Source organism: Melitaea cinxia, chromosome 24 (assembly GCF_905220565.1).
Source record: "Melitaea cinxia chromosome 24, ilMelCinx1.1, whole genome shotgun sequence".
Classification (NCBI taxonomy): domain Eukaryota; kingdom Metazoa; phylum Arthropoda; class Insecta; order Lepidoptera; family Nymphalidae; genus Melitaea; species Melitaea cinxia.
The window spans coordinates 6,819,734-6,845,433 of NC_059417.1; the positions used below are offsets into that span (position 1 = coordinate 6,819,734).

The following is a 25,700-nucleotide window of genomic DNA, read 5'->3' on the forward strand; positions in this document are numbered from 1 at the left end:
GACTTTTAATTACTGACATCAGTCATGGAAATAAAACAAAAACTCAGTTTCAAATGTATTTAAGCATGAGTATGCACAAAATAAATCGAAGATATAAGTAATCGATAAGTAACAATAACAAAATCAAATAAATAACAAAATCAAATATACAACATAATGCTCTCAAGTTTACTATATTAAACTAAAACCCGGCTTCTACATTCAAAAACGAATACTTTTGGTATCATTAACCGTATCAGAAAGCAATTTTTAAAACTCCAACCGATAACAGTATCTTGGAAAATTATATTCTGATGTAGGAACCAGGCTTTGAAACGACGCCAATATCTATGATTTATTTCAATTAGGCGTTAACTGGTTCAATTTCTCTCACGTTATCGATTTCAGCTTTACAAAAGAAACATTGTTTACTGTTGAGTAGATGTTGCATTATGCATGCCCTGGAACAACGTGTTAGTTTAACTATTTGAGAAACGGAGACGCGAATAGTGGGAGGTTTTGTTCGAGATCCGTCTGTAGAATATTTATTGGACTAGCAATGAATTCATTTCGTGTTTCTCGTTTTCCATTTATTTTTAAATTGTATTTTATTCCTTCGTTTTTGTGGCTGATGTGATGTGAGTTTTCAAAACCTCAAAAATACATATAGTCCTGCCTGACATAGGTGAAGTAGCGTAAATTGCACGTTTCCTTCGTAAAAATCTCTCATAAACCCTAATTAACTTTATTATATTCATGATAGCTAATTAACCTCAACATTCTGGGCCAAATTATCTTCCTTTTGTATTTTGGAATTCCTATATTATGGAACCTTAAAAGACTTATTCAAATATAATTAATTAATTTATTTTTAAATAATAGAAGAATAAAAAATTCAACAATTGATAACCTAATGGTTCCTATATTTAGAAAATTATTGCTTTTCTTTGTGTTTGATTTAAGATACATTAAAATATATTTATAGAAACCTAGTTTTTCCATTATTTATCCTTACTTCCTACATTTTCAATTTAAACATGACACGTTCTAAGTATAACAGCTCGTAAGTAAAAGGAATCGTCTACAAAACGAATCGTTTTCTGAATGTAAAAACTGGGCTCAAATGAATATAAGACTAGTCCTCCCTCCATTAATATGAGACAAGCCCTACCTGCAAGAGTGATGTCCACACGGCATGAAGGCGGTATCAGCGGGTCTCGCGTAGCAGATCGTACACAATAGATCCGACTGCGCGCCGCTCGAGCCCGGCGAGCGACACCGCATCAGTGTATCGCGGGCCGCGCGCACTCGCGCCACCACCTTCTCCAACGCCCTCAACTCGTGCGTCGTTACGTCCTCTGGGACTTTATGAAGGGTATTTTAACGGAATATTGTTGTGTTTATATTATATTAAAAAAATTGACTTTTTAGCAACTTATACTCGTGTGGCGTTATGTTCTCTGGGACTTTTACATTCTCTGAGACTTTATAGAGTACTTATTTTAAGTATTGTTTATATTTTTAAATAAATATTAATGATTACTAAAAAATAGAAATTTATTCCCTAAATGACTATAATATCTTATCCACTTATCTAGTGGTTAACTCGTACTTTATAAGTTTTAATCGTAGCCACTGGTTTGACTTTGACTTGATTTGACTTTACGCACCATTCACTAGAAAATGTTATAAGCTAATCAGGAAAAATTTGTAAATAACAGAAATCTAACAAATTTAAATCTGTTAAATTTCTTTCAACGAATATCTATCTACCAGGTATCTTTTTTAAATTTAAATATAGGTATGATATAAATTTTTACTATCACTATAAAATGTTATTGATCAAATATTCAGAGTTATACGAACATTTGTAGAAGGAGAAGTGCTTGCTATTATCTTTCTCCAACATAAACTCGAGACCGTCCAAGCGGAACAGCGGCTCTGATACGAGGGATATGGTTACTTTGTTCAGGTGCTGCAAAATTTAAATGTTTTGAAACTACTTCTTGATATTCACATATCTAACTTAACAGTATAATCTTTATATAAAGTTAGTTATTATTGAAATCTTTAGAAAATGTCATTTTTTAGAATGAATGAATGATTGAATTTTACTATGTATGCACATTAATATCGACTGAATATGGAAGGCTTATTTTTTACAAATACCATCAATAATATATAAATAGTAATAACGTGTCAAATTAATAAAATGTATCAAAGTTATTTTGAAACAAATTGAATTCAATATTTCTATTTATAAATGATTTTATATTTCTAGCTTCGTACTACTTAAGGCACTTTGGCGAAAATTTTATTAAAAAAAAGTAATGAATTCATGAACTCTATTTGTGTTACACACTAGAAACCTACAAAATACCTGTAAATGAAATCTATTTTTCGCAATATTCTATAAAGCTAGATATTTAAATAAAATCCGTTTAGGTACCTATACAGAAAATGTATATTTACCTCTTCAGACAACTTAGGGTCCAATATCCTTATCAAACATCCAGCCACCGGCGCCAGGGCGACGTAATAGTGAACTCTGTCTGTGTCTGGTAAACCTCTCGCTACAAGTCTACTGAATCCAGCGCCACCGCCCCCTCGAACACAAACACGAGATATTACCGCCATCAGGATCTACAAATAAACTGATGGGTTAGACAAAACTTGTTCTCTTGTTTTGATAATTCATAACTTGTCAATGATATATAGTTTAATACATTATATTAATATTTATAAAAAGATATCTCCACATTTTCAGTCAGAAGAAATTTTATGAGTCTATTGAAATGAAGGATTTAGAAGACAATTCATTTGCTACTAAGTAATCAATATGTAGTAACCACCTGTAAACTTTTGTAGCACCAAAAGGACCAGATATGCGTTGGTAGTAAAGAAACAGTAAGTAGTACAAGAACATGTAAGAAGTATGTTTGCTTTTAGTCTTGTCACAAACCATGTAAAATGCAGTGGTAGGAGCCACGATTTTCCACCAAAGTGTGGTATCATTTCAGCGTAATTTTGTTTTTTCATGCTTAAGTCAACTACTGATAGTACCTCAGATACAAATAAATAACGAATTAGCATATACTACAAATTCAAAAGTCTTTAATAGTCGATTTAAAATATTTAATAGAAAAGTCAAAATGTACGAATATGTAAGATAAAAAATATTAAACATTTGTAGTATACACATAAACCTTGACTTGTGGACGAATTTGGCATTCGCCAAATAATGTCGCCTGCGGTCATTAAAATCTTTATAAATCGTGCTGGATTTGTCTGATTTATTGATTCAGTGGTTTTGTTGGCTAATGCCTAATGATTCGAGCCTCACGGCAGTTACACAGCAGTTACAGCATATTGCGACATGAACACTTCATATTTTATCATTATTATAAACAATAGCACCATCGACCAAAAATGATGGGCTTTCTAATAGTGTATGAAACTTTGTATAAATGAGTACTTCAGAATTGATTATAATCCAAAACACTTAACTTTCAAGTTAATAGCCTTTTTGATAAGACCACTTTTTTAATAATTATTATTTTTATATTTTCTAACCATTGGTAAAGAGATCGTGAAACTTAAACAAAAATGAAAGCAATACCGTCAGATAAGGTCCCTCCACATTTTTAAAACTCTAAAGTATTGTCTAAATTCCAGCCAAATTTTTCCGTACTGGTACAAAATGAACATTTACAATAAAGAAGGAAAAAAAAAAACTCTTAATCAAATGTTGGCTGCGACATTATTTCCACTGCCAGGAGATTAGACCTCGCGCCAGTAATTCCGCTGAGCTGTCGGCTCGCAATGGTTCGTGAAACGACCGACCGCCAGTGAACTAGCTCTTTTGTTATCTGAATTTTGCCTTTGCAGAGCTTACTTTGGGATGATAAAATCTAGATTCACTTTACCTTTGGAAATAAGCTTTGAAAGAGAAGCTCGAATGTTTCCTTTTTTTAATCAATTATTATTTATATTTAAATTACTTACATTTGCACAAACATCTCACGAGTACCTATATAATTTGTTTATTGAACACGTTTATTTGGTAATATTGAGGAATAAAAAAAACAAAGACAAAATTATGACTTCTTGAAAGTTAATGTCGTTTTAAAAATTAAGTTGCCTTGCATTATTTGAATGTAAAAAAACACTATATTAATCTCTCATCAAATATATTAATCAAATTTAAATGTACGTGTAGTATTATAGCGATGAATACAGTAACATACGTTAAATAATCTTTTAGTTATGGTACAGGGCAGAACTTAAAAAGTCAAATCTCACAAAGCAGTTTTCATTAGAAATACTAAAAAAAATTTACCTGACAAGTCCTTCCCAATAGCAGTTCATTCTGATTATCGCTTGCCTCTGGCTTCGTCAATAGCTCTGGAACCAAAGCGAGCGTCAATTCCAAAGCGCGCGCTAAACCGTGGTAGAGGTCAAAGCAGGTCGCACAAAGTTTGATGTGACGTGGTTCTAAGTGAGCGTCCACTTGTACCCTGTCCATCTGATGTGGGGTAAAGAATTTGTATTATTAAAATGTATGACTGTAAACTTCAATTTCAATATCGTACATCCTATTTGTCTAATAAATGTAACAATATCCTACATTTATGTAAGCCAAAAGTAACTGCGTGGCTTAAAACTCTACATTATGAAGATACAGAACTTTTACTTAAGCATATTTTGTACACATACACACACACACAAATTCACACAAACATACGCACATACACAAATACACAAACAAACACACAAACACACACTCACACAGGTTAGTAATAACTAACAATTTTCTTTTTACTTTTATTTAATTGTATTCTCTGTAAAGCGTAGTTTGTTTGGTCTTATAACTTTCTATTAAGTATGAGTGTGTTAAGGAAGGGTGACTCCTTCTGGCACGGGAGCTTATTGCACTCAAAAGAAGAAGTCAACCTTTGTGTTATTATTGTATGTTTTGGTTATTGATGAAAGAAACATTTTATTTATTATTTATTTATTATAAACTTTACGGGTAAGTTTATAAGACATATTATTTTTCCTTTTTTCAGCCGAGATTGTAATCAATTGTAAGTTACGTTACGTATACGTTAAAACACCCCTAAGACGCTCCCTAAACCATCATAGAGGTCAAAGCAGGTCACACATGGTTTGATATGACGTGGCTCTCAATGAGCGTCCACTTGTATAGCCTTTCCATGTGATAGGGGTAATTAATTATTATTTTTTTTTAATTAAATTGTATGATTACATTATACCACATTATAACAAGGAAGGTTATAGGAAATATTTTTTTTTTGTAAATAATTTGTGTTATTAAATTGTTTTTGAATATACCACAAAGAAGTTTATAATGTTTATTTTTACTCTATATTATGATTGCAGTTAAATACAACGACACATAATTCTACATAAAAGTAATACAAAATTGACTTAAAGTCTCTGAATGCCCCAGGATTCGTAAAAGTTCTCTGAAATCAGAAGTGATAGGAGTTCATGAGTTATGATTTATGAACGCAAAATAAATTCCTGTTATCGGAACTCAGTATAAAGTTTCATTCGACACACATCGACGGAAAAATGCATTTATCTTTTCGATAAATTCAAATACTTCACTTTAATTTCTTTGCTTCTTCATATTCATAATAAAACAATATCTTATACATAAAATTCTCGTGTCATAATGTTATTTACCTACTCCTCCAAAACGGCTGGACCCATATTTATGTATTTTTATGTGCATATCGGGTAGGTCTGAGAATCGGCCAACATCTATTTTTCGTACCCCTAGTTACAAGGGGACTGGATTAAGGGGGTTTAATAATATATATGACTAAGCAACGTTTGCTGGGTCAGCTAGTTAAATGTATAAAATAAATCTCTATTTATTTTGTTGACTATAATCGCGGAGAGTTCTTCTTCTTTAAGGCGGATTTATATTTGACTAACGTGTCGTGTCCTGTCGCATCAGAACAGAATCGGTATCATACATTTTATATGATAACGTTTACATTTATGTCTTGTGTCACGTCGTGGTGGCTTTTGATGTGTCGCATCAGAAACGATCCCGATTCGCGTTAGACAAGCGGGTTGCGGAGGATGCTGAAACGGCGCCATCACGACACGTCAGATTAATGTGAACAGTGCTGTGTTATGACGCATCAGCGTCGCTTGTTTATTAAAACGGATAACTTAATTGAAATTGTACGGAAATATTATGTTATTTATAATATAAAACATAAACAATATAATATATTTGTCTATTCATTTGATGAATTCAAAATCTCCTTCTCTTTCTTTCTTTTTTAAAAGAGTTGCGAGCAATAAAAAATTGGATATCTTCTTCAAAATCTGAACCAGAATCCGATGACTCATAGAAGAACATTTCAAACGTTTGACTTTTTCTAGACCTGCGGCTGTATTGATTCAAAATATCGTTCTGATGCATCAGAACACGTAATAATAATGTAAACGCTACACATATACAGTCAAATATAAATCCATCTTTAGGGTTAATGGCTTTCAAATTACAATCTGAATATCTACTTCAAATCTACAAATTTAGCAATTGTTGTTGCGATTAAAGCTCACGACATGTTATAGATTTCGGCCTGCTTTGGCTTTTACTTGTTTGTAAAGCATATCGTTTTTGTATAAAAGAATACTTTACTGTATGTCTAAATCTATAGGTACTATGATAAAACCAATTTTTCTTTTAACCTTTATTCACTCGCAAGGAACAAGTGAAGATACCTAATTTGAATTACCATGCATAAGAAGTTAGGAGTAAAAGCTAGTTTAAATTAGCATGTTAAAGTTGAGAGATATTATTGTATTATATGAATATAAATATGTATATAATATATATAATATATGTAAATATAAACATATCAGTCCTCCCGTGAGGTTGAGGAGGTCCCACATGGTTACTGTAAAGTATCCGAAACATCGGGCATGTAAAAAAACCTAATAATCCGAATCCGTATATTGAGTGTAATTCGCGTAAACGTTAAAAAAACAACATGTAAATAAAGAGTTACCTAGTACAATATTAAAAAAAGTATATTTATACTATGTTTTATAAAGTCATATTACATAAATTTACAATTTTGAGCTTGTTATTTTAAAGTTCGATCGAATAACTCGAATCTAAACTACAAACTTTGCACTGTTTGAAGCTATGACAGACCAAGTTTGGAATTTAACTTACAAGGTCAATAATTTTGTAACAGATTTCTCTTATTTTTAAAAAGTGTCTGTTTATTTACAATTAATTAGTTTGTATAAAGAATGACTTATATATATTTGTATATTCCCTCGATTTCTCTGGGATCTCTTCATCAGATCCTGGTTTCCTTATCATGGCACCACACCGAGGATATTTTCTTTTCAACAAAAAAAGAATTATCAAAATCGTAAATGACAAAGTTATCCCCGAACATACATAACATATATATATATATATATATATATATATATATATATATATATATATATATATATATATATATATACGGTCGAATTGAGTAACCTCCTCCTTTTTTGAAGTCGATTAAAAAAACCAACATAGAGTTCGTCACTCAATAATTTGGTCTAAGACTAAAGCAATCAATGCCTTAACACACGTATAAAAACATAAGTAGAAATGGACAGGCCACATTGGTTGAGAAAGATCGACTAAAAAGTTATATCAGCGAAAATTAGGTATTTTTGGCTAAACATCTTAAGAACTTTACAATCTCAAAAATAGTATGTCATATTTCTAACGTATACTTTTAATAAATGTAACTTACCTCTTGCATCATAGTAAAAAATTCAGAAAAGGCCCAGTTTAGCTGGCTGAGAAGAGAATTCAAGAAGAGTGCAGCCTCCTTTGGATGGGTAGTCAGATAGTCTCTGATACGGCACTGAATCACTTCAGATGGACATGGACCTTTAGAGTATAATGAAAATCATAAATTTTCTAATTAATAAGCAAATACATTAAAAAAATAACTCTTTTTCTGTCACAGAATATACCTTTCCAAATTGAAGGCAGATTATAAAGAGAATAACAGTAAACAGCTACTTCCTGACCTTGATGCACAAGGATTAAACATTTTTAGTCTTACCAAAACATTGACTCATCAGCCCAGCGTCGACTTTAGCTCCCAAATTGTTGACCGTTGGTTCTCTATCACCATATCTAAAATTGTCAATTAAATACCAGTATAATGTGGAACTAGTAATTGGTAATTTGAAATCATTTCGATTTACTATTTTTTGGAAAACTAAATACAATTTATAATAATTTGCAGTCTATCAGGAAAACATAATCAAAAAGACTTTTTCTCGCTTTAACTTTTTGAATATCCTCTTAAGATGCATTTGGTGCATTGTACACAAATGCACTTGCCATAAAACATCTTGCTTAATTTCGTCCTTAATTATTATCTACAGAAGTGGATAACCTAACCGCTATAAGCGATAAGGCAGCCTTTATATATATATTTTTTGTATCTAATGGTTTTAAACTGTATTTTTTGTGTGCAATAAAGTTTTAATAAATAAATAAGACAAATTTTTTTGTAGTGCATTCATGAAAAATACATTATATACAATACGTAACTCAAGTAAAAAAGTAGACTTTTTAATTAGGAATTACCTGGCTGCCAAATGTGGCCATTGTCGATGTCTGAACCCGAACCCTGAACCATGCCAGAAGCGAACAAGCACCCAGTTCGACTGAGCCCATGCGCGGTTTTGGTATGGACGTACTAATTCTTCGACCATGCACATTTGTCTGAGCAAATAATATAAATTAAAATTTATTCTGCAGTTGAAAACTAACATATTATGCAAATATAGCCATCACAATATTCTAAAACAACTTAAATATTGTATAAATATGTGTATTTCGAGGAACATAATCAATTTGAATGTAAAAATTATTCTTTCTTTATTTTTTCAACAAAATAGTCGTCCGATCCGTAGGTAACTTATATTAAGATTTATATATTGTACATAAACACAGTTTGTTACAGTGTATTTTATTATTATTTTTTAAACGTAAATTAATGGCACTCGACGGCACCTAGTAGGAATTTATTCTGTATCGGAGATCGGAAACACAATGCAAAAACAAAAAACGTCCAGACCACAGCAAAAATCTATATGAATATTACGAACCCGCAACCGCCAGTACAACAACCAGTACTATGAACTATGTATTACTGCTAGGTCAACGTGTTGTCAACGTTTAAATTATTATCCTACTACTAATAATATAATACAATAAACATAATATGATCAGCATGTTATAGCTATTCGCCTACGTTTGGTTTTCATCAATTGTACAAATAAGAGTCTCGCCGATGCATGTTTGTTGTTCTCCAGTTGTTTACTTTATTAGTAAAATGGGTTTGCCGACTATGCTTTTCTAAGTTAACAATAATATATACAAATAGTTTTTTTTAATGCAACTAACTAGGTCAGCAAACAAGCGTACGGTTCACCTAATTGTAAGCGATTACCGAATCTTATAGACGTCTGTATCACTAGAAGCATAGCATGCGCATGCCTATTCCTATTCCTCTTAGGAGCTCTGGTCACCTTACTCACCAACAGGAACACAACACTGCTTGGAAGCAGTATTATTTAGCTGTGTTTTTCTGTAAGGTCGAGGTACTACCCCAACTGCTCCATATTTTGAGCCCGAAATTTTCTGCTGTGCAAGGGTCCTCAGTTTATTCATATTTAGTTACACTTCAATGTATTGTTCCATTTTTATTCAACATTTTATGGATACAAATAAAGATATTTAATTAATACTTCTGTATTTTATTTATTTTTATTTTTGTACTAAACAAAACTTTTAAATGTTTGTGACCCCATTACGATAGGTACGAAAAGTGACTCCTAGTCTGCCGCCGAGTGCTCAACATCCGTGACGATACCTACTACACCACTAACAGACTTAAAAATATTAACAAGTTGTGTAGTAAAACGGGCAGATTTATGGTTATTTTACAATTTCTTATATTATTCCATTTCTTTATTATAAAGATATGAAAAATACGCGAGTAAAAAACTTTGTTGGATTGTGTTTCACAAAAAATCGCTAGTGAAATGAAGCTACGGAATAATATTTAAGGTAAACATAGTATAAGATAAAAATTGGTTGAAAACGCTGCTGATCTAAGATAGAGTACTTGGAACTTTATTAAGATGCTCTAGGTTCTAATGTGAGTTAGCTCCGCTGATTTTTGTGGCATAAATTCCATCGTTGAAAATTTGCATGTGTTGGGAGAGATTCAGGAACAAATATATCTATAATCCAATGCATTAGCAATGAAACAGTATATTTAATTCTCTAAGGCTTAGACTGACAATCTGTGCAACATCACCGGCGGGTGCTGGATGAGGATTGCGAACAACCAGGATATTTGACGCGAGCTTGAGGAGGCCTTTTTGCAAATTACAAATGCTTCCCACGAGCGGGAATCGAACTGGTGACCACCAGCGCAATAGCCAGTTTTTTGACTATTACGCTAACGCATTGTCATATTCAAGTCAAGTCAATAAGTATTTGATGATATTACCAATTTTATATTAGTAAAAGTAACAGATTCTTACCGATTCTTTTGTGTACAATCTGCACTCATAGGTGGTACCTTCACTTTTAACGATAATTAAAATTTTAATTTGTAAAATGACGATTCGAAGGTGCTTTTAAAGCCTATTTGAATAAAGTTATTTTTGATTTTGATTTAGACTTACTGTTTTAGAGGCACTCGTTCGATCGCTCGCATAGTCGCTGGTTGTGTGGCGAAGGACGCTAATGTTTGGACGAGGGCTTCTCTCGTACTGGCCAGCACTATTCGAGGATCGGCGAATTCAGCGCAAAGGAATGCTGCACATGACACTACTAGTTCTTCCCATTCTTCGAAAGAGGATAAAAATTAGAGAAGAAGAAATTGTAATAAATTACTTTCTAGTTTTATTTGTAACTTAAAACTGAAGCAATATAAGACGTATTGTAATGATTATTTAAATAACTACATTTTTTATTTTATATTTTTAAATTGATGTAACTTTGGTGATATTTTATCTATGACGAGATTTAAAATTGAATACTTTTTAATTTCAAATTATTCTAATCATCGTTTTAATTTTATTATTTGCTGAAATTGCAGGATACAGCTGCTAAATATGTTGTGCTGTTTATTTAGTTTTATGAAACAAAACGACCTGTTTATATCTTACTTGTATCTGGAGCAAAGCTCTGTAAACTTGTATGTATGAAATAAATAAATAAATAGAAATAACGTAAACATCTCTAGAAAGAATATTTAACTATAAATTACTAAAACCAGTAATATAGAAATCTTTACCTGGTATTTGTGTTACAGGAATAGTCGGGTGCATGTACAGTCTCAACGTGTTGCAAAGTTCCAACATGGCGTCCACGTGGTATTCCGGAACAAACGCAAATAACGACTCTGTAAACTCTGGGCTGGTGCTTATTGCCGCTGCAAAAGTATTTTTAAACGACTTCAAAAAAAAGGGTAGAAGTTCTCAATTCGACTGTATTTTTTTTTGTATGTTACCTCAGAACTTTTTGCTAGGTGGAACGAAAGGTGGTGCGTGTCATGTGGTAGGACCAATTTAAATTTAATTGAGATTCTACAAGTACTTTTTGATTTATCACTAATAATATATGTGTATTTACTTGACTATTTTTTCGTCGATCTACGTTGTATAATCTCATAACCTTTTTTTACTGAGTAGTCCGATTTCGATAATTCTTTTTTTATTCGAAAACTGGTGCTTGTCGTACGGTCCCATTTGAATTTATCGAGATCTGATGAGTACTTTTGAAGTAATATTTGATTATAAAGGAACTACTTCATATTAATATAATAATAATTCAATCTTAAGGAAACAGCTGGATAACGATAATGGAATATTTTCAACGTAAACATTAATAATAATTACGATTTATCTCCATTTGCGTGTTGGAGTATGTGCGAGGCGAGTCCGCCCTCGGCGTGGGAGTCTGAGGACTGAGAGTATCAACTTTATTAAACTAATGCCGATTTTATATCAGAGTTTCTCACCACAATTATAGTATTTACAGCGTTCATCAGACAGACAATAGCACAGACAACAATAGTAATATCTATATGTAAACTATTCCTATACTTTTTTATAAGCTTAATAAAATTAAACTAAAATAACTATTTTAGTGGTTAGTCTCAGTTTTCTTGTTCTTTCAACACATGTTGACTCTCGTGTTCCTGTGGTAGGTTAGGCCGCCAGAACATCTGGTTAGGGTCGAGGATAGGATTGGCAATGCGCTAGCATCGCTCGTGCTGTTGCTGTTCTTTCATAGGTAACCGCTCACCATCAGGCAGACCCTAGGCATGTTTTCTGGGCTTGTGGTAAAAAAAATCATTATTTCTTAGCTAGTGATAAACCGCTAAGTTGCCAAATAGCATAGTAGGTATATGTTTTATGCAGTGAAAACAACTCTTAGACAACATTTATTTTTCAAAACATTTATCTTACAAATACTATTTCCTTATATTCATTTAGAGTTTTTATTGGCATCGTGAAAAATTGCGCATTAAATGCGATAAAGCGACGGGTGGAACTTTAACAGGTTTAATTTTATTTAAAAGTTATCTTATTTTAACAGTACCAGCGTATCTGTTCTTTTTTTTATTTATAAGCTTTTCATTGTGGTGCAAAAATTAAAAATATTTTTGAATTCAAAACATTAAATTAATTTCATTTAAAGATTAAAGATTCTGTCAAAGTGTCTACAACTTTAATCAATTGCTTTGGCAGCTACAGGGCTACAGGGCTGAGTTTAATAAATAATAATATTTTATATACAATTGTTTCAAAGTCATCAATATTGCGAATTACGTAATGCAAATGGTTAAAATCTTTTATACGTTATTTTTATTTTAATTAGACTTTTATCTCAAAAAATAAAACTCCTGTACAAAAATGTATCTGCCTAAGAGTCATTTGATGGTGAAAAGCTAAAACTGAGATATTGGGTTCATTTATTTCGAATCAAAAGACGAAAAAGAGTTTCATAGTTCTAACTTCCATAATATATCTACTAATATAACCCATTTTATTTTACGAGAGTAAAATAACTTTTTTCCCTGTTTTTGCATAACTCTCATGAAACTTGAGTGATAAGGATTTAGTTAGTCAGTTACTTTGAAAATATAATTTTATAAGTCACGTACCTACATAATAATTACATTTTACTGGTGTTACAGGGGCTACTATCTTATATATAAAAATCTCGTGTCACAATGTCAGTTACAATACTCCTTCGAAACGACTGGACCGATTTTTATGAAATTTTGTGTGCATATCGGGTAGGTCTGAGAATCGGCCAACATCTATTTTTCATACCCTGAGTTATACTGGGGGGGGGGGGGGATTTAGGGGGCTTATAACATATATGGCAAAACAAAGTTTGTGGGGTCAGCTAGTAATAATATAATAATGAATATTAACAATATTACAAGGCAACCGCGTAACAGGTGGCCTCGTACAATAATTACGACAATAAGGCTATGTGCTGGCGAATAAGTGGATGGTGATGGCTACGTCTCTATGATTTTACCTTTGATCCGAACTAGACGTGTATTCCAACTGCAACGAAGCATAACTTCCACCCAGTATCGAACTCTTTCCAGGCAATATTTCTTTACTCGTTGCCTGGAAAGTATTATTACTATGAGAACTATTTATTTATATTATCAATAAAACAATACTACTATACAGTGATTATAAAAGTTGACACGGGTGCGGGAAATCAAAGTAAAGTAAGTTTTTTAAAGTAATCAAAAACTATGTATTTTTGTTTTATATCAATAAATAGAATAATAGCCTAGAAAACATTTTTAACACTTGTAACCGAGCAGTGCCGAGCATTTTGCCGAAAATATAATTAATAATTTTAGGACTTGCTTCTACACTGTGTTGGATAAAAAAATTTTTCTGTACCTGAAGAAATTTCACCTACTTTAGTATATCCGTTTAATATTATTATCTCAAAAAATAATAATATAATGATCGATATAGTAACTTACCTGAACATGAGCAGCGTAGTCAGGATCAGAAGCGAATCGTAATGAATGAAGAGTACCAGCGAAGTGTTTCGCCAATTCTTGCTGCCTCTGTTTTGTCCATATTGCTCCAATAACCCAAGCCATTTGAAGAGAGCTAGCTTCTAATTTCTCCTATGGGGTTGTTCATTAATCAGTTGAACATTTAGTAACTTTTTAACCCCTTACCCCTTCTGGCGATATGTGGTGAGATAAAAGACTACCCCTTCCTTATTATCACAAGAGCCTCAAAATATTTCGCAAAACAATAATATCCTGTATAAGCACATGTGTCACCCCATAAAACGTTAAAAGTACCCGGTTCAGTCCCATCGTAGCATCGATCAAGGTCACCCTCTCGTCCTCTAGTCCTTAGTTAATTAATTGGTAATTTGAGCACGCTAGGGCCGGAAAGAAAACGGAACAGCACCTTCCACACCCCTATTTACTTTGTGGGAATGATATTTTATACTGACGTTACATGAAAGCATTCAATCAGTGACTCGGAGATGTGAAACCTGCCGTAGCAATTACCAAAATTGTTGGACTGTAACGCTCGTCGCTTGATAAATTCTTTTGCCGAGGATACTCAGAGAAAAAAACGTACCAGCAAAAAAAAAATTAAAGAAGAAAAAGGTCTCGGTTGTTGGAACGAGCAGTAGCGAGGAGGAAAATGTCGATGCTGATGATAATTCAACGTAGGTTGACGAAAAAAGCGTCAAGTAAAAACGCATTATTAGATATAACTCAAAAAGTAGTTGTTAGGATTTTAAATAAATTTAAATGGGACCAAATAACACACCATCTTTCGATTAAAAAAAATTGTCGAAATCGCTCCACCCAGTCAAAAGTTCTGAACATATAAAAAAAAAAATTACAGTCGAATTGAGAACCTCCGCCTTTTTTGTAAGTCGGTTAATAAAGACAAAACACAATCAAAAATCGTCTGTATGATGCTCCGCAAACCTAAACCAAAAAGCAGATCCCGTACACCGTAAAAATCGCTACAAAACAAACAGAGACAGTGAAGGAAGTGATTGCTGGCTTACCAATCAAATTACACAATAAAAGTGGGGCCACTTATATGAAGTCACAAGAGCTTGAACTAGCGGCTTCTGATAACCCGACCGTGAAGCCAGCACGTGAGAGTGAGAAAAAATAGTCTCAGAAAGCATCAGCGTCCCAATCGTCAACATCGCAAGCATCAACGTCGCAACCGTCGACATGGCAAGCATCAACGTCGAAATCGTCGAAATTGCAACCATCAATATCGAAAACATCAACATTTGAAGTATCGAAATCGCAAACATCAACATCGAAAGCATCCAAATCGGAAAAACCGACATCAAAAGCATCTGAATCGCAAGCGTCAACATCGCAAGCATCTAAGTCGCATGAATCGACATCGAAAGCCATGAGCAAAAGCTAGTTCTAGCCAGGAACCATCGGCTAGTACGTCTGTAGCGTCTAGCAGCAGCAACATCGATAATCATTTCTGGATTGAGACTGTGAACAGTAAGTTTCAATTTAGCGGTTACAAGAACCTACTAAGAGAGTTCAATTTTACTGAACCACAGACCAAATTATTACAAAATTTATTCCATCAAACATACAAAAAATCAAAATTTGTGAACAGCGATTGTATTATGAAAAAACATAACTACCGGGACTGTATGTTCGATAGGATTAGAAGTGAGATTATTTGCAGGAGAACAAAATTAACCAACATAGTTCACGTAATTAGCAAGTTGAAGTGACAGTGGGTTGGTCAAGTGTTGCAGGACCGATAGCCGTTGGAACAGATGTATCTTGGAGTGGAGACTACGTCTTGGCAAACGCAGTGTGAGACTTCCTGCGGCCCGCTGAATCGACGATCTACGTAAGATTGAAGGTCTAGGCTGGAAGAAGATTGCGAAAAACCGGGATATCTGGGGCACCCTTGACGAGGCCTGTGTCCAGAAGTGGTCTGCAATAGGCTTAACTGACTGACTGAATTGCAATTTAAAATTGCTCTGGCTACCGATTGGTGAACTAAAATATCATTACCTGCCACCAATACATGTAATAAAAATGTTAAGGTTCGCTGTCTGTACACTTATGATATATGAGAAAAAATATTATTGGGACCTTTATCAATGCAATCACTTATCATCATCACTTCATCTATAGTCCACTGCTGGACATAGGCCTCCACAAGCTTGCGCCAAAAATGGAGTGAACTCAGGTGTTTTGCCCATAGTCGCGACACTGGGCAGGCGGGTTGGTGACCGCAGGGCTGGATTTATCGCACCGAAGACGCTGCTGCCCGTATTTGGCCTGTGTATTTCAAACCCAGCAGTTAGAAGGTTATCCCGCCATCGGTCGGCTTTTTAAGTTCCAAGTTATCCCTTAGTCGCCTCTTACGACACCCACGGGAAGAGAAGGGGATGGCTATATTCTTAATGTCGTAACCACACAGCATTATTTATCAATGCAAATAGCACCCAAAACAATGATTGTCAGAATTTTTGTCTGTTTGTCTGTGCATTTGTACACGCTAATCTCAGAAACGGTAAGCCGATAAGTCCGATTTAGATGTGGTTTCGACTAATATATTATGACAAGTTTAGCTTAATATTTAGTGCTTATTTTATGTCAATGGGTTCATAAATAAAAAAGTTATGCCAATTTAAAGAATCACGTTGAACATGTAAAGTCACTATTCCACGCGGACGAAGTCGCGAGCACAGTTCTTAGTTACTACATATTTGATGTTAGAGAATGAGAGAACACACAAGATTCAAATATTGGTCGTTATTCACGAATGAGATATCTACAGTATTTACAGTACAGTTTGTACAAGTAACGAAAGAGTACGAATGAAATACTATTTAATCTTAAAAGTACCTCGTAGACACTTTTCGATCTTTCCAGCTCACTCAACATCTTCTCAATAAGATGTTTTCTTATATTTTCTGCTTCAGTTAAATTTTTATTGGTACCTATAAAAGTGTTTACTACAATCATAGATCACCACTAATGTAATTATTAAGATATAGAGAATTAGTGATTCAAATATGAACATTAATATTTTAGAGGAACATAGGTATAATAAAAAATATAAACGTAACTTAATAACAATAAATGAAATCGGGAAAACCTCTACTTAATTGTTATTTGTTCATTATAATTTTGGCAAACAATCGAGTTAGCGTCCAAAACTGCAGTGATTAAAACTGCAGTAAAATTGTATAGCGAAGTTCGGATAGCAATTAACCTTGAACAATCTGAAGTTCATTTGATACAGTTAAAATTCGTTGTTCTATATCATAGAGACAGTCCGCCATGTCTTGTTGATTATCACGGAGCTCACAAAGCTAGAATTAAAGAGAAACTTTAAGATTTTCAGCCAAGTAATTATTTATCTATACTAATATTATAAACAGGTAAATTTGCATTGTTGAATGTTTGTATGGTTAAAATTCACAAACAACTGGCCGATCTTAAACATTCTTTCACCAGGAAAATGCTACGCTATCACTGAGTGACATAAGCATCGTTTTAACGTTTAATAAGCGAGTGAAGCCGCACGTGGAAAGCTAGATCTAAATATTTTAAAAGAATACGCAAATTTATTATAATAATTGGTATCTATTTCGAACCGCGACAATGTGAATTGAGCCTGAGACCATTACTTGAGACCTGAATCATGATATGGTACGAAATACTGGCTGATTCATAGGATCATTAGAACTGACGAGGCCATGCCTATCAATCGTTTTATAATATCATATTAGCGGTTATCAATAAGTTACTATTTCTTTTTCGAGAAACAAATATTAAATCAGTCATACAGTCAGCCAGTTCAGCCTATTGCAGTCCACTGCTGGACATATGCCTCCCCAAGTTCGCGCCAGACATCCGGTTTTTCGCAATCCTCATCCAGCCTACAATAATTAAATAGTCCAATAACGTAGAAATATATATGTAATTATTGTTTTCGGTAGAATTGGTATAAAATCACATGAATTACTTCACATATATATCGGTATTACAATTGTAATAATATAATGATTTTCTGATGGTCTAAAAATAGAATTAAAACTTTTGCTACTCACTTAACAACTCAAATATGCGCATTCATTGGAATATCATTATTAAGCAATAGAATTCAGATATTCTGTTTTATTTGCTACGGTAAAAGTAAATATTATTTATATTATAACCTTTTCAGCATATTTGACAGCGACTCCATGGTACAATGCTAGTAATCCATCAACGAGTCTCAAATAAGCTGTTCTAATATCAATACACCCGGCTCCGGGCATCACAGATCTTGTGCCTTTCAGAGCTAAGGCTGTTTCACCGGTTGGTCTCGGATATAAACTGAGGAAATGAAATTTATATTTCTAAATTAATTTTGATAAATTTAACTATTATACAACTACTTCGTTGAATTAATTATTATACAACTACTTCGTCTCATCGCGAAGTGCTCATTTGGCAACCTAAACCGACACTTTTCATGCGTCATTTTGATTTACAAGTGATTATATCTAATTAGTATGTAAAACACATATTTATCTTTAGCCCTTGATAAACACATGCAGGTTCTTTACCTGTACAATGTACAATCAAATATTCAGCACCGAGTCCCATGATGATTCGAAGTTTCAGTAGCAATCAAAATATTATATTACTCTAAGGGCCGAACTAGACGTGCTTTCACATATATTACAAATATTATTAACATTTTTACTTGATTTTATTGAATTGTTTAAATTATTTGTTAAATTTAATGTTATTGGTATACAAAAATCTGTAGATAGATTTAGAATTTGTGATCAACTTAACTAACGCATTGGATTCACAGTAATGTTAGTTTTAAGTTTTTATGCATAAACAAATAAATAAGAAATAAATAAAAAAAACCAGTTTAGGTGCCTATCCTTGTGGGCTTCCACACCGTGCCTCGGAGAGCACGTTATGCTGTTGGTCCTAGTTGTTATCATATACACGTACGATTGCTATCATTACTCATATTATGGTATATATCCGCCAATCCACAGCAGAGCAGCGTGGAGTAGCTCAGAGCCCTCTCCTACATGGAGAAAGAGGCCTATGCACAGCTGTGGGATGTTACGGGCTGAATCAATCAATCATTTTATAAATCACCTATTCATCATTGGAGACATTTGGGGATGCATAAACCGCGCCATCGAAGATATGACCTGAGGTAGCGTCGCCAGTCCTGGGGAACCAGCTGCCATGTCACTTACCCCTGTTTATGATAATACATACATATTACAAACAAGAGTATGCGAGGGTGGATGTGATGTGTTACTTTTTAACCGACTTCCATATCTTCAATTCAATGTCCAGAAACACCTTAAAGGCATCACACTATCGTACGAATTACTTTTACTGTTTATTGCGTTTGTTATCAACAAAAACCACCTCAAATACAAATTATTCGGGATAGCTCAAAAATTACTAGTCAGATCTCACTCAAACTACAATGGAACCACATGACGAGAACCAGAAATAAAAAAATAACCATCTAAATTGGTCCACCCAGTAAAAAGTTATGAGGTGACACATTAAAAAAAATCAAATTCAGAAACTTCTTCCTTTTTTTAAGCCGGTAAATAAATAATTGTATTTGCTCGCAAACGAAAAAAAACCAACTTCAATTATATCGACAAGTAATACAACTTAGGTAGACGAAAATATAGTAAAGTAAATACGCGTTATCAAAGATTACTCAAAAAGTTGTTATTGGATCTTGATGAAATTTAAATGTAACTACAAGATAAATATCAGCTTTCGATTAAATTGAAAATCATTAAAATCGGTACACCCAGTAAAAAGTTATGCGGTATAATACAACGTAGGTCGACGAAAAAATAGTCAAGTAAAAACGCATTATTAGATATAACTCGAAAAGTTGTTGTTAGATCTCAAATAAATTTAAGTGGGACCAAATGACACACATCACCTTTCGATTAAAAAAAATTGTCGAAATCGGTCCACCCAGTCAAAAGTTCTGAAGTAACATACATAATAAAATACAGTCGAATTGAGAACCTCCTCCTTTTTTGGAAGTCGGTTAAAAAAGACGAACATAGAGACAGAAGTACATGAGATATGTGAATGGTTCTTATGAATAATGTAAGATAGGTAAATAGAACTATTAACATACCAGTATCAACTCCGCCAGCTCTATTGTAATTCGGTTCAAAGCTTTGTACAAATGGATTATCTTCGCCGAGAACCTGAATTAGATCGTTCCTGTCGAAACATTCCAATTAATATTAATTATTTGAAACGTCTTATATTTCAATGTCATCACCTAAATCTATTTTGAGATCAATTTCAAACTAATTTCGAATGTTCGAATTACTGTAATCAAAACTATAGTAATTACGTATTATCACGTCCTTAGATATGGAATAGGCGTTGCGCACGAAAAAAATAAAACAAATAACGAATGTTTCATAATAATAAAAATAATAACTTTAAAGAAAAAACAATAACACGAAATTAAAAAAAATTTTAGTGATATACATTGACTTATTGAGATCTAGACCATCTTCTATGTCGATAGTATTTAATATTATAGAATATGGAAGATGGGACTAAAACAAATTAAGAAATAAATTAATACAAACCTTAAAGTCCTTACCAAAAAAGGTAAGACTCCTCCGAGTCGATCAACATTGTAGAAGTCAAGGTCACCGTCTATGAATGTTCTTGCTGGTATATGAGGAGGCATGTGTCTAAAACGTGTGCATATAAATTACCACTACTCGTGTATATATATAAAGAATATATATATTAAAAAAAAAAACAACTTTTGCGTTAATAATGGAAATGTACGTGGAAACGTACCACGTGACGAGGGGCATTCTTTGTTCGACAATTTATTGATCGGTGAACCTTCTGTGTTTATTTAATTATATCTTTAATTTACTTCAATAAGTAATTTAACACACGAAAGTCGTTGAAGTTAGTCGAAAAATGGTTTTACAGTTAAATGTGAATTGTTAGGGATAACCAAAAAAATACTTATTCGATTTCGACGAAATTAAATGGGACCACACGATTGAATAGGATCCCTCACAAGCACCAGTTTTCATTAAAAAAATATATAATATTTATAAACATCGATACAGTCGCCAAAACGTTATAAGGTAATTCATAATAAATAATTATGTTTGCTCGCAAATGAAAAAAAACCGACTTCAATTACATCGACGAGTAATACAACGTAGATTGACGAAAAAATAGTCAAGTAACTACGCGTTATCAAAGATTACTCAAAAAGTAGTTATCAGATCTCGATAAAATTTAAATGTGACCACATGATAAACACCAGCTTTCGATAAAATTCAAAATTATCAAAATCGGTACACCCAGTAAAAATTTATTGCGGATTTTCGAGAGTTTCCCTCAATTTCTCTAGAATCCCATCATTAGATTCTAGTTTCCTTATCATGGTACCAAACTAGAGATATCTCCTTTCCAACAAAAAAAGAATTATCAAAATCGGTATATCCAGTAGAAAGTTATGCGGTATAATACAACGTAGGTCGACGAAAAAAGCGTCAAGTAAAAACGCATTATTAGATATAACTCGAAAAGTAGTTGTTAGATCTCAAATAAATTTAAATGGGACCAAATGAAACACACCACCTTTCGATTAAAAAAAAATTATCGAAATCGGTCGACCCAGTCAAAAGTTCTGATGTAACATACATAAAAAAAAAAATACAGTCGAATTGAGAACCTCCTCCTTTTTTGGAAGTCGGTTAAAAATAGAGTCGAAATGAGATTATTAAGTATAATAAATAAATATAACATACACATACGGTCGTCTGTTCCTATGGTAAGCAACTTAATGCTTTTGTTACAGGTAACAGTCGACTGTTATAATTATATATATATATATATATATATATATATATATATATATATATATATATATATATATATATAATATGCTCTTAAAATACCGCTTTAATCATTAATCCTGAGACATCTTTAAACGTCTTTTTGGTATCTTGTAGGACGTCAAGTAATTTGTTTCTCGGCAGTTAATTTAGAAGCAAAGAGATGTACACAAGCGGACAAGATCTACTCAACACGATCTAAATGAACGAAATGTCAATTAATTAACGAAAACGGTTACTATTAAGTTTGGAATTGTAATGTGTAATATTAGAAGTGTGTGGACTTATAAATGTTATTAAAGGTTCAATGGACGATGGATAAATATCCATCGTGGGTTGATGGATAAATAGAAAAATGTTACTTTTTCCCGTTAATACTTAGTAGTTACAGAATAATAAACATGTTATGTAGATAGTAAAAAGAGGAATTATTCAATGAATATAAAAAAATTAAAAAAATGATTGTTATTTTTTTAAATATTATTGCAACAGTTTCAGGTTTATCTTCAATATTTATATTTGTAAACTTCTAAGATAAATTTTCTTTGTAGAACATCCGTGTTTTGCAGGTCAAACAGTGTTAGTTCTAAATTTCTGATTACTATAACAAATAGCTGATGATTATGATTTGATTTCAGGAATATTTTCCAAAACTAATTCCTATTTTGTACTACAAAAACAGCATTTCACACATTTCTTTCTCCAAAAATACATTATCGTTAATCCAAGTCCCTTACCAAGACTTTAATCTAAATCCTGGTAACAATCTTAGAGAAGATCTAAATGGAGGAACCTTGTTCTTCCAACGTGATTGCGATACAAAAAAGCCCTGCATTGTGTTAGTTTTTTTGATAAGATTAATGAATACTGTGATTAAAATAAAACGTTTCATTTTATTTACGGCAGACGCTGGTGATATTTCTTGAAATTTCTATAAATGTATGTACCGATATCTTTGAACTTAATTTTCACAAATAATACGAAGACTGATAAAAAAATTTGAAAATGTTTAATACTTCCACAACTCGATTTGTTATTATTCCAAAGTTCGATTTGTTACTAACCAGTGTTTTTTAGTTTTTTAAAAATATATATTATTTTAAAAACGACGGTAAATTTGATAATTGTTTGACAAAAAAGAGTAATTAATAATGTGTGTTAAAGAAAAAAACAAAAAAGTTATTACTGATAAAACAATTAAAAAAAAAAAAAATAAGATGAAGAACCAAAATACTTTTTTTTTTACATTTTATACAAAGATATTTCCGTAGCAAACAATTGTGAATTACTATTATTAATAATAAACGAAAGAAACTTACGGACTACCTAAGGGATTTTCGTTCCATAAACGTAAGACAGCAGTCAGAAGGCGAGCATGACAGCACCAGGATATGGCTGGTGTGTTTCTTGACACATTAAACAGTCTCTGTAAATGTTGAACTCGAGTTTACTAATATCCTCATTGTTACAAATAACAGAAATATATCAAAGTGTACATAAGTGGACTGTTTTTGTACCCAATTTCAGGTTCTTCGAAAAATTTATATTATACTTTTACATAGTTAGCTAGCTGTGCACGCAACTTCGTCCGCGTGGAATTTAACAAAATAATTATTATTCAGTTCGCAGAGTAATAAAAAAAAATCTAAAGTAGCCTAAGCTACTCCTTATTACATCAGCTATCTGCCAGTGAAAGTCCCGTCGAAATCGGTCCATTACAGAGATAAGCCGGAACAAAACAGACAGACAGACAGACAAGCAAAAATTATGAAAAATGTTATTTTGGTATATCTAACGAGTATACATACATATGAATGTAGTTAAAAGCGATTATTTTAATATTACAAACAGACACTCCTTTAGTATTTATTTTTACAGATGACACGATATTAAAAATTACTGGCACCTAAACTTTTTAGAAGGATTATAGAATAAGAATTCAAAAAAGTTAAGACCATTTTGGTAACAAATGTTAATTTGTGTGTAATTTAATAATACTCGTATACTTGGTTAACAAAATGAAACAAAAAATCCTTTCATGTTCAGCTTTTTAGACTTTTTTGTAATCAATATTATATCATAGTTAAATGAACAGGTAATTTGAATGCAAAATTAATATTCTTGTGAGTAGCTTCTTTTTTTATTTTCTTTAAATACTTTATGCATTTTCTAACTTAACAAAATTAACATAACAAAATTATTATTATTATATACTTTATTGCACTCAAAAAATACATGTAAAAACAACATAAGAATAATATTTATGGCAAAGGTGGACTTATCTCTGAAAGAGATTTCTTCCAGTCAACCCATGGTCATGAGTAAGTGTTTAATATAGCGAGGCAAACAGTGCAAGAAGATTTATTAAGAACAAGAAAAATAAAAAACGTAAAAAAAAGAAAAGATAATAAATTTGATAAATCTATACATATATATTCAAATATATATATATATATATATATATATATATATATATATATATATATATACATATATATATATACATATATATATATATACATATACGTACACACATACACATACATATACACATACATACATACATACACATATACACACATATATATATAATATACTACATACTAACAAATACATGTATAGATACATACCAAAATACAAAAATACACTTGTACACATACATAAACATATACAAACTCACTACAATACATACGTAAATACATACATATTCTATAGATGATTACACATTTGCTAGTGAAAGCAAGTGTTTCTTTAATTTATATTTAAAGGAAACAACGGAAGGACTAGTTCTGATGTCACTTGGGAGATTGTTCCATAGTACGGAGGCGCGTACCGTAAATGAATTTAACTTAAATTTTGTGTTACATTTCGGTATATCTAACATAGCTTCTCTGTCAGGGCGCCTGGAACGAGTAGGAGAGGACAGGAGGTAAAATCGGGATTGAAGATACAACGGAGCATTAGGATCATGAAGGATATTGAAGAGGGTGGACAGGATGTGCATATCACGCCGAAGACGAATGGGGAGCCATTTTAACTGAGCACGAAAGTGAGAGATGCGATCAAATTTTCGCAGGCCAAAAATGAATCTTATGGCAAGATTTTGAATTGAATTATAATTAACTAAAGATAAAAAATAATGTGCCTCAATTGTTTGGGGCCGTCCATTAAATAAGGTGAGGCTCCAAAAGAGGAGTTTGACCAAAATCACGAAATATTACAAAAGGCGGCTAGTAAAATATCACGTGTGTTTATTTTTTCGTTAAAAATGTTAAAAAAAAAACATCACGCGATTAAAGAACGTCCCCGTTTTTACAAAATTGTTCGTAAACTATCGAAGACGGACACATAAAATTTTATATTCATGTTTCATGATATGAAAACTCACTAAGAATACCATTTTATAGATTCTAACGAAATGATTCTATAGTCTTTAAGACTAGAACTACGAAACTTTGTTTGTAGGTTGTGGGCTATTGGATACCACAGTATAAGAGTCTCCGCCAGTTTTTGACTAGCCCGTTGGCGCAGTTTGTAGTGACCCTGCTTTCTTTTCCGAGGGTTGTGGGTTCGATTCCCACCCCAAGTCTGGGTGTAATATAAATATTAGTTTGTGTATTTATATATGTATTATCTATAAGTAAGATTATCGAAA

The 25,700-nt window shown here is 32.6% G+C and overlaps 1 protein-coding gene across 1 annotated transcript in view; it reads right to left on the reverse strand.

Moving 5' to 3' along the window:
- Positions 1–43: 43 nt before the first annotated feature.
- LOC123665458 (E3 ubiquitin-protein ligase RNF123-like) overlaps positions 44–25,700 on the reverse strand; it is a 40,107-nt gene continuing 14,450 nt past the window's right edge. The window contains exons 16-35 of the mRNA XM_045599762.1: positions 23,365–23,471; positions 20,765–20,872; positions 20,296–20,384; positions 19,269–19,374; positions 18,320–18,479; positions 17,371–17,470; positions 17,001–17,095; positions 14,100–14,249; positions 13,631–13,725; positions 11,974–12,041; positions 11,370–11,507; positions 10,756–10,918; positions 8,642–8,779; positions 8,109–8,182; positions 7,791–7,930; positions 4,319–4,504; positions 2,452–2,622; positions 1,846–1,954; positions 1,151–1,343; positions 44–440 (exon numbers count right to left, since the gene is read on the reverse strand). Coding sequence (XP_045455718.1) covers positions 344–440; positions 1,151–1,343; positions 1,846–1,954; positions 2,452–2,622; positions 4,319–4,504; positions 7,791–7,930; positions 8,109–8,182; positions 8,642–8,779; positions 10,756–10,918; positions 11,370–11,507; positions 11,974–12,041; positions 13,631–13,725; positions 14,100–14,249; positions 17,001–17,095; positions 17,371–17,470; positions 18,320–18,479; positions 19,269–19,374; positions 20,296–20,384; positions 20,765–20,872; positions 23,365–23,471 — 2,487 coding nt within the window. The 3' untranslated portion in view covers positions 44–343. The remainder of the gene's footprint in view (positions 441–1,150; positions 1,344–1,845; positions 1,955–2,451; positions 2,623–4,318; positions 4,505–7,790; positions 7,931–8,108; positions 8,183–8,641; positions 8,780–10,755; positions 10,919–11,369; positions 11,508–11,973; positions 12,042–13,630; positions 13,726–14,099; positions 14,250–17,000; positions 17,096–17,370; positions 17,471–18,319; positions 18,480–19,268; positions 19,375–20,295; positions 20,385–20,764; positions 20,873–23,364; positions 23,472–25,700) is intronic.